At 37.9% G+C, this 19792-nt stretch overlaps 1 protein-coding gene across 1 annotated transcript; it reads right to left on the minus strand.

Annotated features, from left to right (window-relative positions):
- Window positions 1–276: 276 nt before the first annotated feature.
- Window positions 277–15533, minus strand: LOC115435783 (neurofilament medium polypeptide-like). Its single transcript, XM_030158399.1, has 3 exons — window positions 15489–15533; window positions 15260–15389; window positions 277–829 (listed from the first exon to the last, which is right to left on the minus strand). The coding sequence occupies exons 1-3, from the start codon at window positions 15531–15533 to the stop codon at window positions 297–299; spliced, it is 708 nt and encodes a 235-aa protein (XP_030014259.1). The 3' UTR covers window positions 277–296.
- Window positions 15534–19792: the final 4259 nt, after the last annotated feature.

Raw genomic sequence — 19792 nt, forward strand, 5'->3', positions numbered from 1 at the left:
CTTTGCTTTTTCCTCTTCCTTCTTCTTTACCTTTTCCTCCTTTCCTTTTTCTCGCTACCTTTTTGTCAACTTTTTCCTCTTTAACTTCTTTCTTTGCAGCCTCTGCGCCCTTATCTTTAACCTCTGCAGTTTCCTTCTGTTCTTTTTCTTTTGTGTCTACTTTTACCTCCTCTTTTTTTGCAGTCTGCTGCACCTTCTCCTCCTCCTTTTTCTCCTCTTTCTTTGTCTCTTTTTCCTCTTCTTTTTTCTCCTCGTTCTGCTTCACTTTTTCCTCATCCTTTTCTTCTGCTTTCTTCTTAGCTTCTTTCTTTTTTTTTCTTGCTGCTTTTCTTCTCAACTTTTTCCTCCTCTTTCTTTTCTTCTTTTTCTTCGACCTTTTCCTCTTTCTTTGTCACTTCTTTTGGCTCTGCCTTCTCCTCCTCTATTTTCGCCTCCTTTACCTCACTTTTAGCTTCTTTTACCTTCTCCTCTTCTGCCTTGTCAGCTTTTTCTTCCTTGTCTGCTTTTTCCTCCTTGGCTTTCTCGGCCTCAAACCCCTCTCCCTCTGAGCATTGTGAGCGCCGTTTGAGGAAAGAGGAGAAGAGCCGAGACAGGCCTTTTCCAGCGGAGGTCCTGGTACGAGGCTTCAGCTGCTCCTCCTCAGGGGAAGAAGCTGTATTGGCAGGCCCAGGCTCCGAGGCCTGCTCCTGGGCCTTCTTGCTCGACTTTTCCTTTTCCGGTTCAGACGCTGCCGCCTCTGGCTTCTGTTTGTTTTCAGGTTCGGGTTCGGGCTCAGCACCGCTGGCCTTCTGCTTACCCTCAGTGTCTGCCTCGCTCACCGCACTCGCCTCTGTTGTCATGGTAGCCACTGGGAAGGAGAACAGAGACGGAGAAAGGTCACGGCGCTGTAGAGAGCGTGACAGTCGCAGCGCAGCTATACTTGGAAAGCGACAAACAAGATTAGCAGAACTGGAATATTTGTCTGTGCAGTAAACATTACACTTCACTTTAGTCTGAATGACAAGCAAGTGGCATCCCAATTATAGTGTGTTTTATGTGTATATTGTGTGTTTAATGTCATGTCATGCTGTCACTTTAACTTCACGGGTAATAAAAATAATCCAAATGATATTTTCTTGTGATATTGGAATGGCTCTTGTTCATTTTTATTAAGCCACAGGGATAATGTCGAACATAATGCAACCTTTTATTATGCAAATAAGATCATTTGCATGTGTGCTGATTATTTCATTCATACTCATTTTTAGCACTCTGTATTATAAGCCATTTACATTGATCCTTAAAGCTATTGTTAGACTTACTCCATTAAACATTGAGCCAACTGCCAGCTATGTATTACATCCGAACACAAACTCACATGCATTCACAAACATCACTTCATCGCACAATAGCATTCCTTGTTGGAGAGTGTGTCTGTGTCTGCGCCGAGAGTGAACTCAGAACACAGCCTATGACAGACTCATTAAAACTCACAAACACAAAGGAGGCATTCTGCTCTGGAGCTGCCCATTAGCACCACATGGATCTTCCTTCTGAGCGTGCTTAGCTGCTCATCTCACGCCTATCCATCACAGGTCATCTAAGGCATCCTCACCGCGGTTGGGCCATTTCATTATAATGCAATACGGTACACAATGGGGATGTAAACTGATATAAAAGAGTTTGTCTACCTGTTACTTTTTTGGATTATATAAGGTCATTTGAGAAAATTATGCATAGCAATGATAGAGCTGGAATGATTGATTGGATTTGATGAGACATATTGATGTACATTATCTGATCCCAGCTTCTTAAATTTGGATATTCTGAGGTTTCTTCCTGCTCCATGACAACAATCTGGAGATTTCTACGCTGTGAACCAACCAAGAGATTTAAGGATGTCATCTCAGCCCTTTGGGAAACACTGATCAACATTTTTCACCATTTTGTAACATTTTATGGACCACTCAAATAAGGGACTGAGAAAAAAACAGACAAATTAGTTGTTTGCAGTCATAACCAATGAGCAATACTCATGCATGAATACAACAAGTAACAAAAAAGTGCAGCAACAAAAAACTAAAATGATGCCAGTTGTTAAAGTTAAAAAAGTAAGCTCTACCTAAAATACTTTTAGAAGGTTGTTTAAACTCTCAATTTTCAGACTGATTTTCCTTAACTGAATGTGTACTAGGAAAAGTCGACTTGGCTAAATCACTCATTATCTAATAACATGATACAAAGTGACATGACGGGTGCCTTGACGCTAAATGAAGTTGACTTTGATTCAGTGATGTGGCAGTGAAAGGGTAGAGGTGATATATTAGGAAATTTCTAACCACTTAAGTCAAATCACACAACTGACGGAAATAAACTCCAGGTATATTACATAATCAAGTTACACCTAAGTGCAATTCATTCGTAACAGTGGATCACATCCTAATCGATCCCTGTCCTCAGTGAGACACATAGTCATTTCTGAAAAGGGTCTTGTCTAATTGGTGACTAATGTGGCTGTGTTTGTCTCTTCCATATGTAGTTCAAGTCCCTCTCTGCCTTCTATGCAGTGGGGGAGGGGCAACACTAGACAGGCAGACAGCCAGGCCAATCTTCCAGATGTACAGGGCCGCCCCAAAGGGTGCAGCCTGGTCCTCTATACCATATACTTCCTACACTGGCACCACGGGACAGCAGGAGAGGAGGAGGGGGTACACACACACCAAATCCTCTTTCGCCCTCCCATTGTTTGTGTCCAGTGACCAATAACTGTGCCGCACACTATAACTAATCCTGCCTACCCTTCCCCCCATAAGACCCCCCATAGGCCTATTCCCTAGGTCACTACACACACATCCATGGAGACACCAGTATGCATCAGTGCTCATGGGCTCCTCTGGGTCTTTTAATGCTCTGTCATCTCAATTCTGATTGTCAGAAAACAGACATGTTCCTAATGGACCAGCTGAGCTTGTGTCTGCTGCCTCCTCCATTTTGTGTTGCCTATCTAACATCTCTGCTATCAGCCAGCTGAGCAGTACTAACCTGCATCATGACTGATTGAGCTATCAGAGCTAGAGCACAGCACATCACTATAAAGAATCAATCTCACACATTTTCTGCCAGTTGGAGATAAAGGCATGACATATTGCTGTAGCCTACTGTAAAAAAACTGCCCTCAATACTACATAATTAGTGTCTCTAATGAGGTAAATTATAGATGAAGTAGGCCACCCCCTAGCAAGACTGAGCTCAAAGGGAGCTGCTGGATCAGGTGCAAACACCAGGGCGAGGGTTGAATCAGGATTTGATTTAGAGTTTATGTGATTTTTAATTAAATTTAAAGGTAATTTGATTCAGCTTGATGAATTTCACTTAAAGGAAAGGGCACAGGTTCACATATGATTTGCCTGTAGGAGTTCTAATGACTTATGTTGTGATCATTTTTATTACATAACATTACATTTGACTGCATTTCATGTCCTCATTAAATGTGATAGCACATAATTTAAAGCAATGAGAACACATTGATTAAATAAGCACTGAATCCAAAAACACAACATTAATTTGGTTTGAGTCACAGATATTCAGGATTTTGTCTCCAGTCTGTTTATTCTCTGCCAGTGATGCGGCAGTACTGCTGCTGCTGTGTTTATATACAGTATGTGTGATGAACTGAGATGAGAGGATTGAATGGAGAGGAGCTCACAGAGGAGGAGGAGGAGGTATGGTATATAAATAGCTACATGTGCCCAGGATGCAGGGTCTCATTAGTTAGCCTTTACAGACAAGCTCATATCTATTTATGTTCACAGTGTACTGCACACACAACACGCATATGCACATGTGCATGCATTTGTGCCCAGCGGAAAACACACACAGTGCTTAATTTACATAATCATTCTTGTGGCAGCAAAGGAAGATTTCATTTGTTTTGGGTCAATTCACTGCTCCTTTCTTACCAATGCTGTCAGCTGACTGACAAGCAGCAGGAGTCCTAAAATAGCATTACCTTGTAGGAATAGTAGGAGGACAGAAAGAAACCATGTTTCCTGGGTACTGAGAGTAGGCTTAAGGAATTAGAAGGAGTTTAGAGTTAATCAGGCCCCAAGTGACCAAGTGAGATTATCTCTATCTACCTGCCTACAGTATCTATTGCACTCCCTCCACTCCAGCTCTCTGTCCGTCTGTCGGGTCTCTGTGTGCAACCATGTGTGTCTCTGTATGTGTGAGAGGGAGATAGAAGCTGGCAGAAGCATGGTGGTGATCAGCTGTGCTGATTCACGGTTTTATGTGCTGCTCCGCCTACCTGGCTGAAAATCAACAGAATTGTACAAAAAGCCGACATATCTTTCTGCTGACCACATGGTGGCTCCTATTAACCTTCTATTAAGTAAACACAGACACGCATGCCAACATACATGGCGACACATGCATGTCTGTTCAATGTACACACATAATCCACACAGTAACAACACGAACGCATAAATGCAAAGACCTGTGTTCTATTAGGTCTAGTAGTTAAAATGGCAGACATTTACTTGTTATTGGACCACTTGCAGGTGTGATCTGTAATACACATTTACAAGATTTGACAGACATCTTCTTACTTCAAAGAAACGTAAAACTTGATCACACTTTGAAAGATTCTCTGTAATTGTGGACTCTGTCTCTTCTAGGGTCAACCAGGTGATACGACACAAAAAGGTATTAGGCTACATAGGTTTATTTTAGCCAAGCCCTCTTTGTAAACCTATCCCAAACCCAGTTCTGAACTAATCAATATACACAGATGGTCTGTGAGGCCGATGCTGCAACATGAACCAACATGGGAAAAGAATGAAGTAGCCTGATTGATTTACTGTGGTTGCCCTGAAAGCAATTCTAAATCCATTTCCATCACATCACAGCAAAAGCCCATTGAAGGAGGAGTTCATCTGTGCATTATCACACATTATACCAGAAGTGTCCACTCTTAAACTGGACTAGTATGCTCAGATATGAGTCTAAATGTTATGACTCATTAGCTGAAGAAGTACATCTGAGCATTTTCTAATAAACTGACTTTACATGCTCTACAAACATGTTAAATCCACAGACTCCTTCATTCATAAGGAAAAGAGCAAAGGGCTGTGTATGTAGAGTCTTGTTCCCTATTTAGTAATGCTCACACAACAGAGTAGTAGTCTAACTGCAAGGATGCATCATAACTCCCAAAAGAGGATTAACCAGTGAGCTCTTCTGGGACCTCGGTGACCTCACTGTCACATAGCAGAGCCAGAAACATCCCTCCTTCATCATCACCTCAACAGCTCGGTGTTCACAACACTGCTGATTCAGCAGTATCAACAGACCCCATGCACTCAGCTCTTATCTCTGTCATTTTTTAACCTGGGTGTTTGCTTTTGTTGCACATACAAGGATTGGAGGAGTTGGACCACACTAAAGCCTCCTCGGTCTCTGCCTCATCCTTTCTACGTCATATCAGCAGCCCTTCATAAAAGATTATCTTACTATATACAGCAGTATCAATGGAGATGAAGCTTATTGGATGAGTTTGCCTTATGGTGTAGTACAGGCGTGTGCACACACAAAACACACACACATTCACATATTCCGCCCTCAAGCGAACATGGATATTTTTAACCCATACACTCCTCTTTGATGTAAAAAGCAAAACATGTGAAGCAGAAAATGAAATCCAAAAGCTGAACCAGAACAAAACAAAAACAACGCCATCTTCATATCAGGCAGCCTTTTTTTTAATATTACACAATGGACAATAACATCTGCAAAAGTACAACCACTTCTGCGTCTTCACTCATAATCTTGCGGACTTCCAGAATGTAAACTCCTATTTATGTCACTACTCAGCATTTCACGGTTTTCTTTTTTTGTTTGTTTTATTGTGCATCTAAAAACATCAAATTTAGCAGCTATACACCAAATAAAAACAATTTCTTACTACAAATGGGATTATTCAGTGTAAGTTTTCCCGAAACTGCGCTTTGTCTTTGTACAGTTTGCGATAAATAAATAAATAAATAAATAAATAAAAATAACGAATCACATCGACAACACGGAGCACTTTTCATTTATGAGCGTGTTCTAGGAAACATTAGGGGGTATTTTAATAGGAATAGTGGAGATAAGCCATAACAATTTCATTCAGTAAATTAAACGCGGTTAAAAAAAATTAGCCAAATATGTGTTGAATTCAGAACTTTTTTTTTCAAATAAACCGCAAAACCGTAATAGGCTCCGTCGGTCCAACGTGCCGGGGTATTTAAACAATCTGTGTATGAAAATGGCGCCGAACGTACAACAAAACAAATAAACATTAACTCATCCCCCTTCATGTTTGAGCAGTAGAAATGTTCGGTTGGTCTTACCTATTCTAGGATTAGCATCAATGGGAACGCAAACGGCGCAAAATCCGACAAAATCCTATATTCCGCACGTTCACAGAAGAAACAATGTTGCGGAGCGACACATGCTTTGTTGTGCTGAAGGTGTCCGATGCTCGTAAAGGGGCGGAGTCTGACACCGGGGCTTGGACTGCAGCTGACCAACCGAGCAGGGAGCAGCATGTCGAGCTGCACGAGCCCGACTCAGCTAAGCCTGCGCAGTGGGCCGATTAGAGCTGCCACTCAAAGGAACCATACACCCCAAAAAGATACCTTTGGACCACACCACTTTAACCCTTTCATGCATAGTGGTCACTACAGTGGACAGCTGTTCAAAGCCGTTCTCTTGTATATTCATGGATTTGGTTGTTTTAGTTCCATTTCAGCCAACACAGTGGACACTTAAGCATCATCCCATAATAATACACTGACATTCAGACCATTACTGTAACTTTACTGTTCTTGATAAACCTGATCTGCAATAACATGTTAGAGTGTAAACCACTTGTTTTTTTCTTTTTTGTTAGACACAGAGGTTTTTTTTTTTTTTTTGCCTATTATCTCCATGAAGTGAGTAATAACTAGCATTAGAGTATGTTAAAATGCAAGAAAACATCAGATTTGCAGCATTAAAAATGTTTTTATTTCACTGTTTTCATATCACTTTCTTACGGAACAGGATTAGGGCCACTGGACTTTAATCTCAGAATTCTGATTTTAAACTCAGAATTCTGACTTTAATCTCAGAATTCTGACTTTTTTTCTCAGAATTCTGAATTTTTTTTCCTCAGAATCCTGACTTTAATCTCAGAATTCTGACTTTAATCTCAGAATTCTGACTTTTTTCCTCAGAATTCTGACTTTAATCTCAGAATTCTGACTTTTTTCTCATAATAATTATAAGAAATATATATTGGACCTTATTTTATTTTATTGTATTTTTTTCCAGTGGCCCTAATCCTCTTCCGTACTTTCTGATATTGGGTTTTAAACACACGTTTCTTTACTTCAAAAATTAAATGCATGGACATTTTTGTAACTCCATGAAAAAAAAATGGATTGCATTGGGGTTTTTTCATGTGTAAGGAGGAATAAAAACACTCAAGAAAAAAAATCTTACCTAAGGTTTTCATAATTCATGCATGAAAGGGTTAATATACAACAGCAGTGTCGAACTTATTTTAGCTCAGGGGCCACATACAGCCCAATGTGATCTCAAAATAATAACAATAACCTGTAAATAATGCCAACTCCGAACTTTTCTCTATATTTTAGAGCACAGGTGTCAAACATGTGGCCCGGGGGCCAAATCTGGCCCTCCAAAGGGTCCAGTCCGGCCCTTGGGATGAATGTGTGAAATGCAAAAATTACACTAAGATATTAACAACCCAGATAGCAAAATCATTATGGCTTAAATCTGGTCCAAAACTGGCATGCCATTTTGGCAAAATTCTGGGCAGATGTGTGGGCCCTAAATGGCCCAAATAGGCAAGCCAAAATCAAACCAGAAGGAAGCCAAAATTCACCCAAAACTAATTGCAGACTTCCAACATAGAGCCATAATTGTCCCAGAAAAGCCCCAAATCCCCATAATCCAACCAAAAAGCAGCCAAAACTGACCCAAAGAAAGGCCAAAAGGAGGCCAAAATTCACCCAACATTTGTGCTGATCATGCTTTTAAAATGAAGTGGGTTTTTCTTCTGGGTAGAAATTCCCACTCTTTGCGCAGTGTTTTGGCTTTACAGAAATATGCCAAAACACAACCAAAAAACATCCATATATGGAATAAGATGTTGCCGCTCTTTAGTCAATCTTCTGGCTTACCATAAACATGCCATACCATCCCTACTTGATCCCGCTCTTTACCCAGTCTTTTGGTTCACCAGACATATGCCAGAACTCAGACGTATATTACTGGTGCCTCCATATCTATTATGGATAACCTTAATCATACTACAGTTAAGCCTAAAGGTTTTCATAATGCCAAAAGAAAGCCAAAAATGCCAAATGTGTGTCATAATACTGCCAAAATATTTGCTATTTGGGAATCCTTTTAGTTCAGGTTCCACATTCAGACTAATTCAATCTCAAGTGGGCAGGATTCAGTAAAATACTATCATAATAACTTATAAATAATGACAACTCCAAATTTTTCTCTTTGTAAATGTAAATATTTTCATGTATTTACACGAAAACAAAGTAAAATTTTGCAAAAAATGTGAATAACCTGAACAAAAATATGAACAACCTGAAATGTCTTAAGAGAAGTAAGTACAATTTTTACAATATTCTGCCTGATACTAAATGTTCTGTGTATTTGTAGATCCACTGTGACCTGTAAGTTATAATGTACATGTGGAAATGATGAACTGAGGCAGAATAGTGTTAAAATTACACTTATTTTTTCAGTTTGTTCATGTTATTCACATCTTTCGAAAGGATAGTTTGTAGATGTAAACCTTTTCATTATGTAAATTTACTTTTTTCGCTCTAAAACATAGAGAAAAGTTTGGAGCTGACATTATTTATATATTATTATGTTATTATTTTACTGGTTCGGCCCACTTCAGATCAAATTTAGCTGAATGTGGTCCCTGAACTACAATGAGTTTGACACCCCTGTTTTAGAGTAAAAAAAAAGTAATATTACACTATGAAAATGTTTATAGCTACAAACTATCCTTTAAAGATGTGAAGGACATGAATGAACTGAAATTTCATAGGAAAAAAAGTGCAATTTTATTTTAACAATATTATGCTTCAGTTACGCATTTACACATACATTTTGTGAGAAAATGTAAAACATCTTGTTGAAATCTTGCAGAATGCTATTTGTTAAACGTAATATAGTCCAAAAACAATGTGTTGTTTATTGAGTTTTGTTACCAAATAGCATTCTGCAAGAAAACAGCAGTTTTTTTTTTTTAGTTTTCTCAACAAAGTGCATTATTCAAATGGGAGGTTTTGTGCTTCGGCCATCAACATGTACATTAGAACTTACAGATCACAGCGGATCTACAAACATTTAATAACAGACATTATATTATTAAACATGCACTTATCAGGTTGTTCATATTTGTTCAGGTTATTCACATTTTTTGTGAAAGGATAGTTTGTAAATGTAAATATTTTCATGTAATTTTAGTTTTCTACTCTAAAACCAAGAGAAAAATTTGGAGTTGTCAATATTTATAGTTTATTATGATAGTACTTCACTGGTCTGACCCACTGGAGATAGTATTGTGCTGATGATTTTGACACCCTTGATTGTCAGTGTCTTTAGTGCAATTTTTGCACATCACAAATTCATTCTAGCCATCAAGTACATTTTAATAATGTCTTTCGATAATAACAGTATTATTTTTACATTGATATACTAATACAAATAAAATACTGTTTTACTTATTGGATGGAATTCAATTTAATGACCTTTGTCTGCCTTTTGGTCTTTTCTTATATATGTCTTCCTCATCATCATTGTTACTCGTGGTGCTGTCTACTACTTTCTAGGGCCCCTGTCAGTCATGGGCCCTTTAAATCATCATAACTTTTTTCCCCCTTATGGCACCCCTGTCTACACCCTCATGAAATGCAGATGCGATATGGAAATCCTGCAGTAACCCAAGCCTCAAACCTAAAAAAGTAACCAAAATGATCACTATCTGCAGCCAAATTGCATGGTTTTACAATTATCTGTGCAACGCGTTTCTTTGGTTTAATCTTTTTGTGTAACATTCAAGCCCAAGGTGGTCCAAAGAGTGCAAACATTGACCCTGTACAATGTCCAGAAACAGTAGGCAGACACAGAGGCAACAAGAAAAACTCCCCAGACTTGTGCCCAGTCTTTTCAGGCACCAACTCAGTGCATTCATCTGCACAGTATGAGGGTGTCAAGGGCCACAAACGTGCGCCAAATGTGGTAAGACTTGTACTGTTTCAGACTCAGAGGTGGTCAGGCTTCAGGAAAAGCAAGCAGAAAATGTAATGCTTAACACACTGCTTTAATCTGAGGATACGTGTCTAAAATAAACAAGCCCACGTATGTGCATCTGATTACACGTGCACACATAGACACAAGCTGTTTTAATGGACCCTGTTAGGGTCCCCACCCATCTGCCTGACCCCATTAGGGCCATACGGCTCATAGGCAGTGGGGGGAAGTAAAGAGGTTCATTATTCTCTGAGCCACGAGGGGTAAGCCACCATCACCTTTGTCTGACAGACAAGTTCATGTGGCATGCGCTGCAGTGTCACATATCATTTCTGAGGCGATTATCTGTTATTTACGGCAAGAAAAATGTTATCAGTATGAAAGTTATTCCAGAAATCCAAAGACTTACATTATCAGAAAGCCTGGAATGGTTAGCAAGAAGCGAGGGACACAGCAAACGATGAGAAAAGACACTGGAAATCTGGCTTTAGCATAGGAGCAGTCGATACACAGTCTTTCCTTTAGACTTTGACCATACAGCTCAGTGGCGGTGAAAGCAGACTGTTCAAACAGGAGGTGTTAAACATTTACTACGCCGGAACGCATTAAGACAAAGAGTCTGGATGCATGAATAGTGGATGTGGTTTATTATCTGCACTTTTCATTTCCTCGTCTTCAGTTTAGGATTAAAAGAAGCAAGTCTGAGAGATGGAGGAAGAGGGAGGGAGGTAAACAAAGACTGTATGAGGTACTGGCGTTGGCTCCAGTTGCTTAGGAACCCCTGCCCTGCCCTGTGCCTACTGCGAAAGGAGCAGGTGTTGAGCTGGACCCAGGAGAGGAGAGGCAGAACAGAGAGGGGAGGAGAAGATGAGCGCCACTCACAGACCCACAGTCCCTGGAGACCATAACAGGCTGGAACCACAGACTCTGAGACGACCCACTCCTCGCGCTCACACCACAGACACACCCAAAACACTGACGCACAGCACTCCCTCATCGCTCTTCCTCATTTGCTCAAAAGCATGGGCAAACACACACATACGACGGCGCGGTGCATTACTCCAGCTGAGTGCATGGGGGTTATGTTTGTTTGGAACATCTTTATCCCTCTCTGGCTCCATCACTCGCTGATTACGTAATGTCCCATACCACTTCCACCCAATTCATCTCTCTTTGACTGTTGATACAGCATCTGGGTTCCCATCACACATCACACATCACACACTGTGCCGCTTCCATCTCCTTCATCTTATGCAAAACAACATGTGTAGCTTTCAAATTCCTGTAAATGTGAACTTTGAGTGCATTTGATGAAGACATGGTTGCAAGGGTTTTATTTGTGCTCTCAAAAGCACTAACGGGATAGATGGTAACAGCGCATCAATATTCATAGTTCACCATTATGTTATGAAGAATTTATGAAGCAGGAATGTTCTGTGTTTCTGCCTCTTTCTATCAGCAGACATGTGCCCCTCCCTTTTTGTCTCAGACCAAAATTTCCTCACACCTCTCAACCAAACCAAGAGGCAAATCATTATCCTTTGGCATCCTTAAATGAAGACTATATGCAAAGGGAAACTTAACAGAAATAGATTTTCTTCAGCTAGTAACACTGATATGCACATTTGAAGCTGCAAACAATACAAAGGGATGAGTCAGATTGAAAAGGCTTAATGCCTTAATGTCTGTCCCTGGATACCGCAGAGATATAACACACACTTAAAACACACTGTACCAACACCAGAGGCTCTGTGAACACTGAACAAATTAAAGTAGACATTCTAGGCCACCTAAGTGCATGTTACATTGTATATGACCATCAGCTCCAACAGTAAAAATATAACTGCCTAGTCTAGGGTTATTCTGCCACCTAATGGTGAGACAGGATATGAACCAATTTTCTACATGCTCATTGTTTTGTTTTTTTGTCTAAGCCTGTCACCAGTGGTAGAATAATTCAGATTCTGTACTTATATAAAAGTAACACCTCAAAGGAAGAGAGAGTGGTAATTGCGCAATAACATGGCCCCTGTCTGTGTTTTAGTGTTATATATGATGTTTTTGGATTCATAATACTGCTGCATTAATGTGTGTTGCATTTCACTGCTGCAGTATAAGGTTAACTCTTATTATAATATGTCACTCTACAAAAATCAATTTTTAAAAGCCCTGTTTTCAGTTTGGCACATTTTATAGCTAATTCAAGAGGATTTAAAGAAGTTATTTGGCTGAAGGTATATATATGCTATGTGGTTATGTAGTAGATATATGGTTTTCACTGGCCAGGATATGACAAATGCTAGTCTGAGAAGCATCTTACTGAAACAGTCAGATAAATGCAGTACTGTAAAAGTACAATATTTAACACTAAGATGTCGTGGTGTAAAAATATAAGGTTGTATAAAATGAATAAATTTGAGTAAAAGTACTTCTATGTTTCAGTAAAAGTAAATACCACTACAGCTCACAGTAAAACATAATTAAAAACATGACATTTTTAATCCCATCTAATTACCTGTACTCTACTTCTCTACTACATACTTTGTTGTGACAGTGAGGGAATTCCCACAAGCTTTACTCTGCTTATTCTGAAGTAATGCATGCTGGGAGCATCTGTTTAGCAGAGATAAAGGCGCATTTATGTCAAGATGCCTCAGGATGACACAACTACCCCTCCCAAAACTGGTCTCATATGGTCACTAGAAGGTAGTCAACAGAAGTGTATGATATTTTTTTTTACATTACAAAACATTACTTGGTGATTCTTCTAAATTGTGCTTTGTTACGACCTGATTTAACCCTTTCATGCCTGACATCTACAGTGGACAGTTATTCAATCTTCAATTAAAGCTACATTATTTGCAATAATGAGTCCAACTCTTACACTCATTTTACTGTAAAAGCTGCTGTGACATTTTAATTTCCCCACTGTGGGATGAATAAAGTCTTATTTTACTCTGATATACTATTTCATGAATCCAAAACATGTGGTTACAAAGAAATTCTCTAATTACCTACAGTGTCGGGAACACTTTGTTCGTGGTTTAATCTGTATTTTTGTCATTTTGTTTCATTCACTACACTGCACAGTTACATTTTACACTGAAATACGAGGTTTTCTTAACCCTTTCAAGCATGAATTATGAGAACCTTGAAGATAGGGTTTTTATTCCTCTTTAGGCATCAAAGAAACAATTGAATTGAAATTTTTTATGAACCTATTTTTCATGGAGTTACAAAAATGTCCACTCAGCTTGACACCATGCATTTAATTTTTAAAGCAAAGAGAAATGTCTTTAAAAGCCATTATCAAAAAGTGATATACACTGTGAAAACTATGAAATAAAAACATTTTTCATACAGATAATCAGATGTTTTCTCACATTTTAACATACTCTATTACTACATATTACTCACTTCATGGAGATAATGTGCAAAAAAAAAAACAAAAAAAAAAAAAAAACCTTTTCGATTAAGGAAACTGTTAATTACAGTCTAATAACAACTAGTAATTGATTTACACTCAAACATGTCACTACAGATCAGGTTGATCAAGAACAGCAAAGTTACAGTAATGGTATGAATTGCAGTGTTTGGGATGATGCATAAGCGTCCACTGTGTTGGCTGATATGGAACTAAAAAACACAAAATCCAAGAATATACAAGAAAACAGCTGTAGAATAGAAGTCCACTGGAGTGACCAGTATGCATGAAAGGGTTAAAGCAGCAATATGTTTTATGGTTGATTTAATCCTTAAAATATTTAATGCATAGAATCAACTACAATGAATATTATGTTAAACAAATAAAATCTTTAAATAATGAATTTTGTATATTTTCTTAAGTCAAAAATACCACGAATTTATTTAGAATTCATGCATGAAAAGGTTTACATTAAAACCATAAGGGGTGTTGCATATTTTGTTGATGATGCAAACGAAACGTGACAATAAAACCCAACTTTATGATAATAACTAAAAAGCAACAGACATAGCTGCTATGAATCCATCTTTAAAAAGATACTGGGAATGTCTACACAGACTCCAGTCAGAGGCACATCTATAGAATCAAGAATGGATCAGTAAACTTTCACAGACTACGACTTGTGTTGTTCAGTTATACTTGTAATTGTGCACCATTAAGTCATATCTGGAGGGTATATTTCATACATGTGCATTCAATAACATTAGATAATTATCACTCTGGAAGAACTAATCCACATAATAACCCTCATGATTATTACAGCAGCTTAAACGCCTTTATGTCAGTGTACTTAAAATGGTTTTAGATACTCACATTATATCCGTGAAGATGGTCATTGTGTAAAGCAGGGACAGTCCCAGACATCATGACCAGGTCAGAGAAAGAGAAAAAAAACAAAGAGGAAGGGGTGAGGAAGGTTTTTAATATCTGACAGAACACAGAATATACTTTTTTCAATGTAATTAAAAAGTAAATAGACATGAATGTGGCTACTTTAACATGTAAAATGACAATAATTGCTTTTTTGTGAGCAGAAAAAAGAAAAGCAAAGTCTGGATAGTAAGATTATTTTCTACTAAGGCCAAAATACTCTAAAACATGTACCCAAATCCTCAGTATGAGTATATGAGGCTTTAACAGACCTGCAGCCTACATTAACTGAGTTTGGTTTTAGTTAAAGCTTCTGTTTACAAACTATGTGTGTCCCTGATCGAAGCAACCTCATGTCACACCTCCAATCTAGTGTCTACTGACTTTATCAGATCTATTTCTTATTTTCTACGTAGGCTAAGAGAGCAGAAATAAACCCTGACCTCGTCGTATTTGACATAATCCTTCTAAATACGTTGTTGTGAACTCTGCGCGAACTGGGGCCGTGTGAAGACATAAAAAAAAGGACACGAACAGCCTCTGTGTGGAAATGTCTGCCCACGATCCAGTGTTTGAGTAAGCCAGTCTTACCTGTGCGAACACAAGTCGCGTCCTTCACCTTTAGTTTGATGTCATAATTCCGGTGTTTCCCTCCTGAAGTTGGAGACAGTCGGTGAGGTTTCCAACAGAGAGGCGGTGACGCAGCTACAATGACGAAGCACTAAGTAGTGATGGGTGGAGATCAGAGGTGGGAGCGTTACTCAAAACACTCAAAGATTAGTCCTCACACGTTATTATATATATATTTTTTTAAAGTAACAACATACTGCGGGTCGACGAGGAAGGACACCGCGGCGTTACGCATCTTTACGCACGGCTGGACGCGCGTTTTGATTGTACCTGCAGAGGTGCTGCGTACTTCCTGCAAAGTCATCCAAAAGTCCTGCACGCACACTGGGGACGTATTCACCATCACAAGGTCGTGTTTACATTTGTGAGCAGGATTTTAACTTCACGACCAAAAATGCTAACGCAGAGCCCCCTCTGCAGTTGTGTTCCCTCCATCACCTGCACAGGAGGAATGCATGGGCACAGGTGAAGCTTTTTTTTTTTTTTTTTTTTTTTTTTAGCCATCATATCTGCCTGATAATTAATCGACCTTTCAGTAAAAATTCTGTAAAATAGTAACATTTCCTACTGCAGACTGTTCGGCTCCACAGGGGGGCGTGATGTTGGGGGTGGGAGTCATGTAGTACACAACAACTACATCAACAACAACAACAACAACAACAACAACAACAAAAAAGTTTATGTAGCAGTTATTTAGAAAAAAAAAACATCCTGATACTTCCGATCTCTTATTTCATGTGTTGTTTGTCACTGTATAAACATAATAATTTACCTTCTCATTAACCCATAAAGACCTAAAAAGCCAACGACAACCAAAACTATCTACACTCTCAAAAATAGAGGTACGAGATCAGAACATTTATGTACCTATAAGAACTATTTTTAAAGAATGTTCTCTCAAAAGTACTATATGGGAATTTTAGGAGGCCAGAATTGCACCTTTAGACTATGAAAAAGGGTCCAAAGTTATGTAAAGTACAAATTTGTACTATAAAGTACCCTGCAGCATTAAAAAAATGTGTGTAGACCATGAGAATAGGCTATAGGCTAGGAGAACTGAACAATAGGCCTAATTATAGTTAAAACATTAGGTTTAGCACATTATTTATTATATATCATACTGTAATTATTCTATATTATATTTAATAATATTTTTTTAAATTTAACAGCCCAATTAGCTCAATGATAATAGCCTAATAATTTATTTAGTTTATTAGAACCTCTGATTATTGCCATAATCTCTGTTTTATCAAGTTTTCATTCACACTTCCATGTCTTGATGTCGTAGCTTGCCTATGCTGTTTTTTTTTTTTTTTTCTCAATTAGGCCACCGGTTCAAACTTTAAACATCATGGCATTATCAACTATATGAGAGTTTTCTTTCTATGTAAAGTACTTAAGGTACAAAAATGGACCATTTCAAAAGGATACAGAAATGTCTCTCAAAAAAGTACACCCCCAACGACAAGCATTTGTACCCTTTTAAGTACAAGCTGGTACCTCTGTTTTTGAGAGTGTACCGACCTAAAATGTTTGATACCTGTTGATCCACTTATTCTATCAATACATGTAAATAATTGGTGAAAAATGCAGTTTGTCATCTTTTCATAATCATCAGATACGACCCATTTGGACGTTCAGAGGCTTCGTAGTTGCAGTGCAAACACTGTCATCTTCTACAGCATTGATTCACCAGTAAAACCCATGGAGTTGGATCATTGACAATGGATGGAGACACTGGGTTTATGTTCTGTTAATGATATATTTTACTGAAAAAGTCCTTTTTTTCTTCAGGTTTCTCTGTTTTGATATAATAACCATCAACTTTAACCTGAGCTTTTATGAACATATACATGATCATAAAATTAAATATAGGAAAATACCTGATGTTCACTGAAAAAATGCAAAAATACAGAGGATAATGTCATAATAAATGGTGATAAATCTCTTAAGAAATAAATAAAAAAATTAAAAAAATCACTCAGGACCTGACATAAACATAGCACTGGGTCTTTAGGGGTCAAAATGGTTTGTTATACATTCAGTCAAACCACAACATTTCATTGTGTGCTGATAAATAACAGTATAATTGTAGATTGTAATTTCGACTGATGGTCCTAAATACCTCCAGCATCCAGATATCCCAAAAGATGCACTAGTTTTCAGTCTCCAGCTGTTGCAGCTAGACCATCTGTCATACAGTATTACCTAAAACCCAGTGGTCAGTGCTTGTTCTGTCCCAGTGGGGTGTCTAAATATGTCTGGCATTAACCCTAGACACACATTCCAACAATCTGTTTACATGCATTTTTCTCACAGATAAATGATAACCTATACACTGTACATGCACATATACACACCACATGCACCACTAACATATAACACACATATTCTCACACTAAGCATTCATTATCATGTTGAACAGTAAGGATCCACCCTGTATGATTAACTTCACACACTCTCCAGACTTCTGCATGAACACACATACAGATAAGGGCAACGGTCACCATAACCACTAGTGGGGGAACAACCTGAAAGGGCTGCTTTACAAACTTCAAACCACTTCACACTGGAAGGAGATGAACTACAATAAAACAAGAAATGTTAAACTGCACATGGGCTGTGAAATCCCAAGAAAAGTGACAATCAGTTTCAAGTGTTTCAAGGGTTGTGGTTAAGGTTTTTCTTCTTCTGTGGTTAAGGTATTGCTGTGTGAGCTCTGAACAGCATCTGTCCTTTTGCACTAATGCTACACAAAGGTTAAATAGTGTCTGCCTGAGGGTCAGAATGACAGAACAGGGCGAGGCTGGTGGAAAGGCTTCGATTACAGTGAACAATGACAGTAACAAGAAGCAGCAGAAGCAGTTTCAGAGGTTGAGTAGCTATATTAAAAAATATCCAAAAAGTGACTTCACTATCCGGCTGTACTCTGCACACAGGAAAATAAGTTCACTAGTCTTCAACACTAACCTTAGGAAAACTTTTTACACAAGCATGCATTGTCACAAGTGTGTGTGGAAGCAATCTGGCGTACGAAGAGTGTGATACCCTCCTGGTGCATGCTTGGACAAATACGTTATGCAGGCATTCCACAATGCACTGATAGATATGATACAGTATGTATGAGTTTTACACAAGCTCTATTTGACTAAATCAGTTTCAGTCTTATATCCATCCCCATGTTTTTAATTTTTATTTTATGGTATGGGTGTTATTTTAATGCATCCACTCTATAATGGCTCTAAACACAGAACATCATGGAATATAATTCATATTCATCTATATGTGCATGGCAGATTTTATTTTAGTATGCGTATAGAGTATATTCTGAAACCGATAGATAGATAGATAGATAGATAGATAGATAGATAGATAGATAGATAGATAGATAGATAGATAGATAGATAGATAGATAGATAGATAGATAGATAGATAGATCATCACATATTGTACACTGTAAAAAAAAAATCCTGTTGTTTTTAACAGAAAAAAAAGTGGCACCTGTGGTAACCAAAACAATACTGTAAAAAACACATCAAACCCTAGTAACATGTAGATTTAACATTTTAAACATATGAATTCAACATTGGATTTTGGTGATATTTACATGTTTAAAATGTTAAATAAGCTTTTTCTCTTTTTTTCTTTTTTTAAATTATTTTTTAATTAAATTTTTTTTAAAGTATGAGAATAGGCTGTTATTTCAACATTATGGTCTCGCACCACATTGTTTTTCAACTTACAGTTTTATTTTCTCAAAACAATAGACACCCATAATTTCTACATACAAATCTGGTTTTGTTAACAGTCTTCCAGTAAAAACAACAGCTATATTTGATTTAACCATTAACACAAAAATCTTTTCAAATAAACTACTTTGCATTGTATTCTCACTTACAGGTTTTTTTAGGTTGAAATTTTACAACTTTTTAGTCTTAATTTTTTACAGTGTAAGGACTTTGTTACAATTAACTGACATTTACTAGAATAGAATATTAACCCTTTCATGCATAGTGGTCACTGCAGTGGACAGTTCTTCTCCAGCTGTTCTCTTGTATATTCATGGGTTTTGTTGTTTTAGTTCCATATCAGCCAACACAGTGGACCCTTATGGACCATCCCATACCCTGTAATTCAAACCATTACTGTAACTTTGCTGTTCTTGATAAACCTGATCTGCAGTGACATGTTTCAGTGTAAATCAATTGTTATTTGTTAGGGAAAAAAAGTTTTTTGTTTTTGTTTTTTTTGCGTATTATCTCCATGAAAAGAGTAATAATTAGCATTAGAATATGTTAAAATGTGAGAAAACATCAGAATTTTTTTGTTTTGTTTTAATGTCAATTTCTGATATTGGGTGTTAAACACGTTTCCTTACTTCAAAAATTAAATGCACGGACATTTTTGTAACTCCATGAAAAAAAACAACTTGATCACATTGTTTTTTTCATGCCTATGGAGGAATAAAAACACTGAAGAAAAAAAATCTTAACT

Source organism: Sphaeramia orbicularis, chromosome 16 (genome assembly GCF_902148855.1).
Source record: "Sphaeramia orbicularis chromosome 16, fSphaOr1.1, whole genome shotgun sequence".
NCBI classification, from domain to species: domain Eukaryota; kingdom Metazoa; phylum Chordata; class Actinopteri; order Kurtiformes; family Apogonidae; genus Sphaeramia; species Sphaeramia orbicularis.

What these genes read in the sequence shown, in the direction of transcription:
- LOC115435783 (XM_030158399.1), bottom strand. Translation starts at nt 15,533, where the DNA reads ATGCGTAACGCCGCGGTGTCCTTCCTCGTCGACCCGCAGTATGTT. An exon ending in TCGTCGACCCGCAGTATGTT is followed by an intron (nt 15,390 to 15,488) that starts GTTACTTTAAAA and finishes ATCACTACTTAG; the next exon opens with TGCTTCGTCATTGTAGCTGC. An exon ending in CGCGACTTGTGTTCGCACAG is followed by an intron (nt 830 to 15,259) that starts GTAAGACTGGCT and finishes CCATGACAACAG; the next exon opens with AGGCGAGTGCGGTGAGCGAG.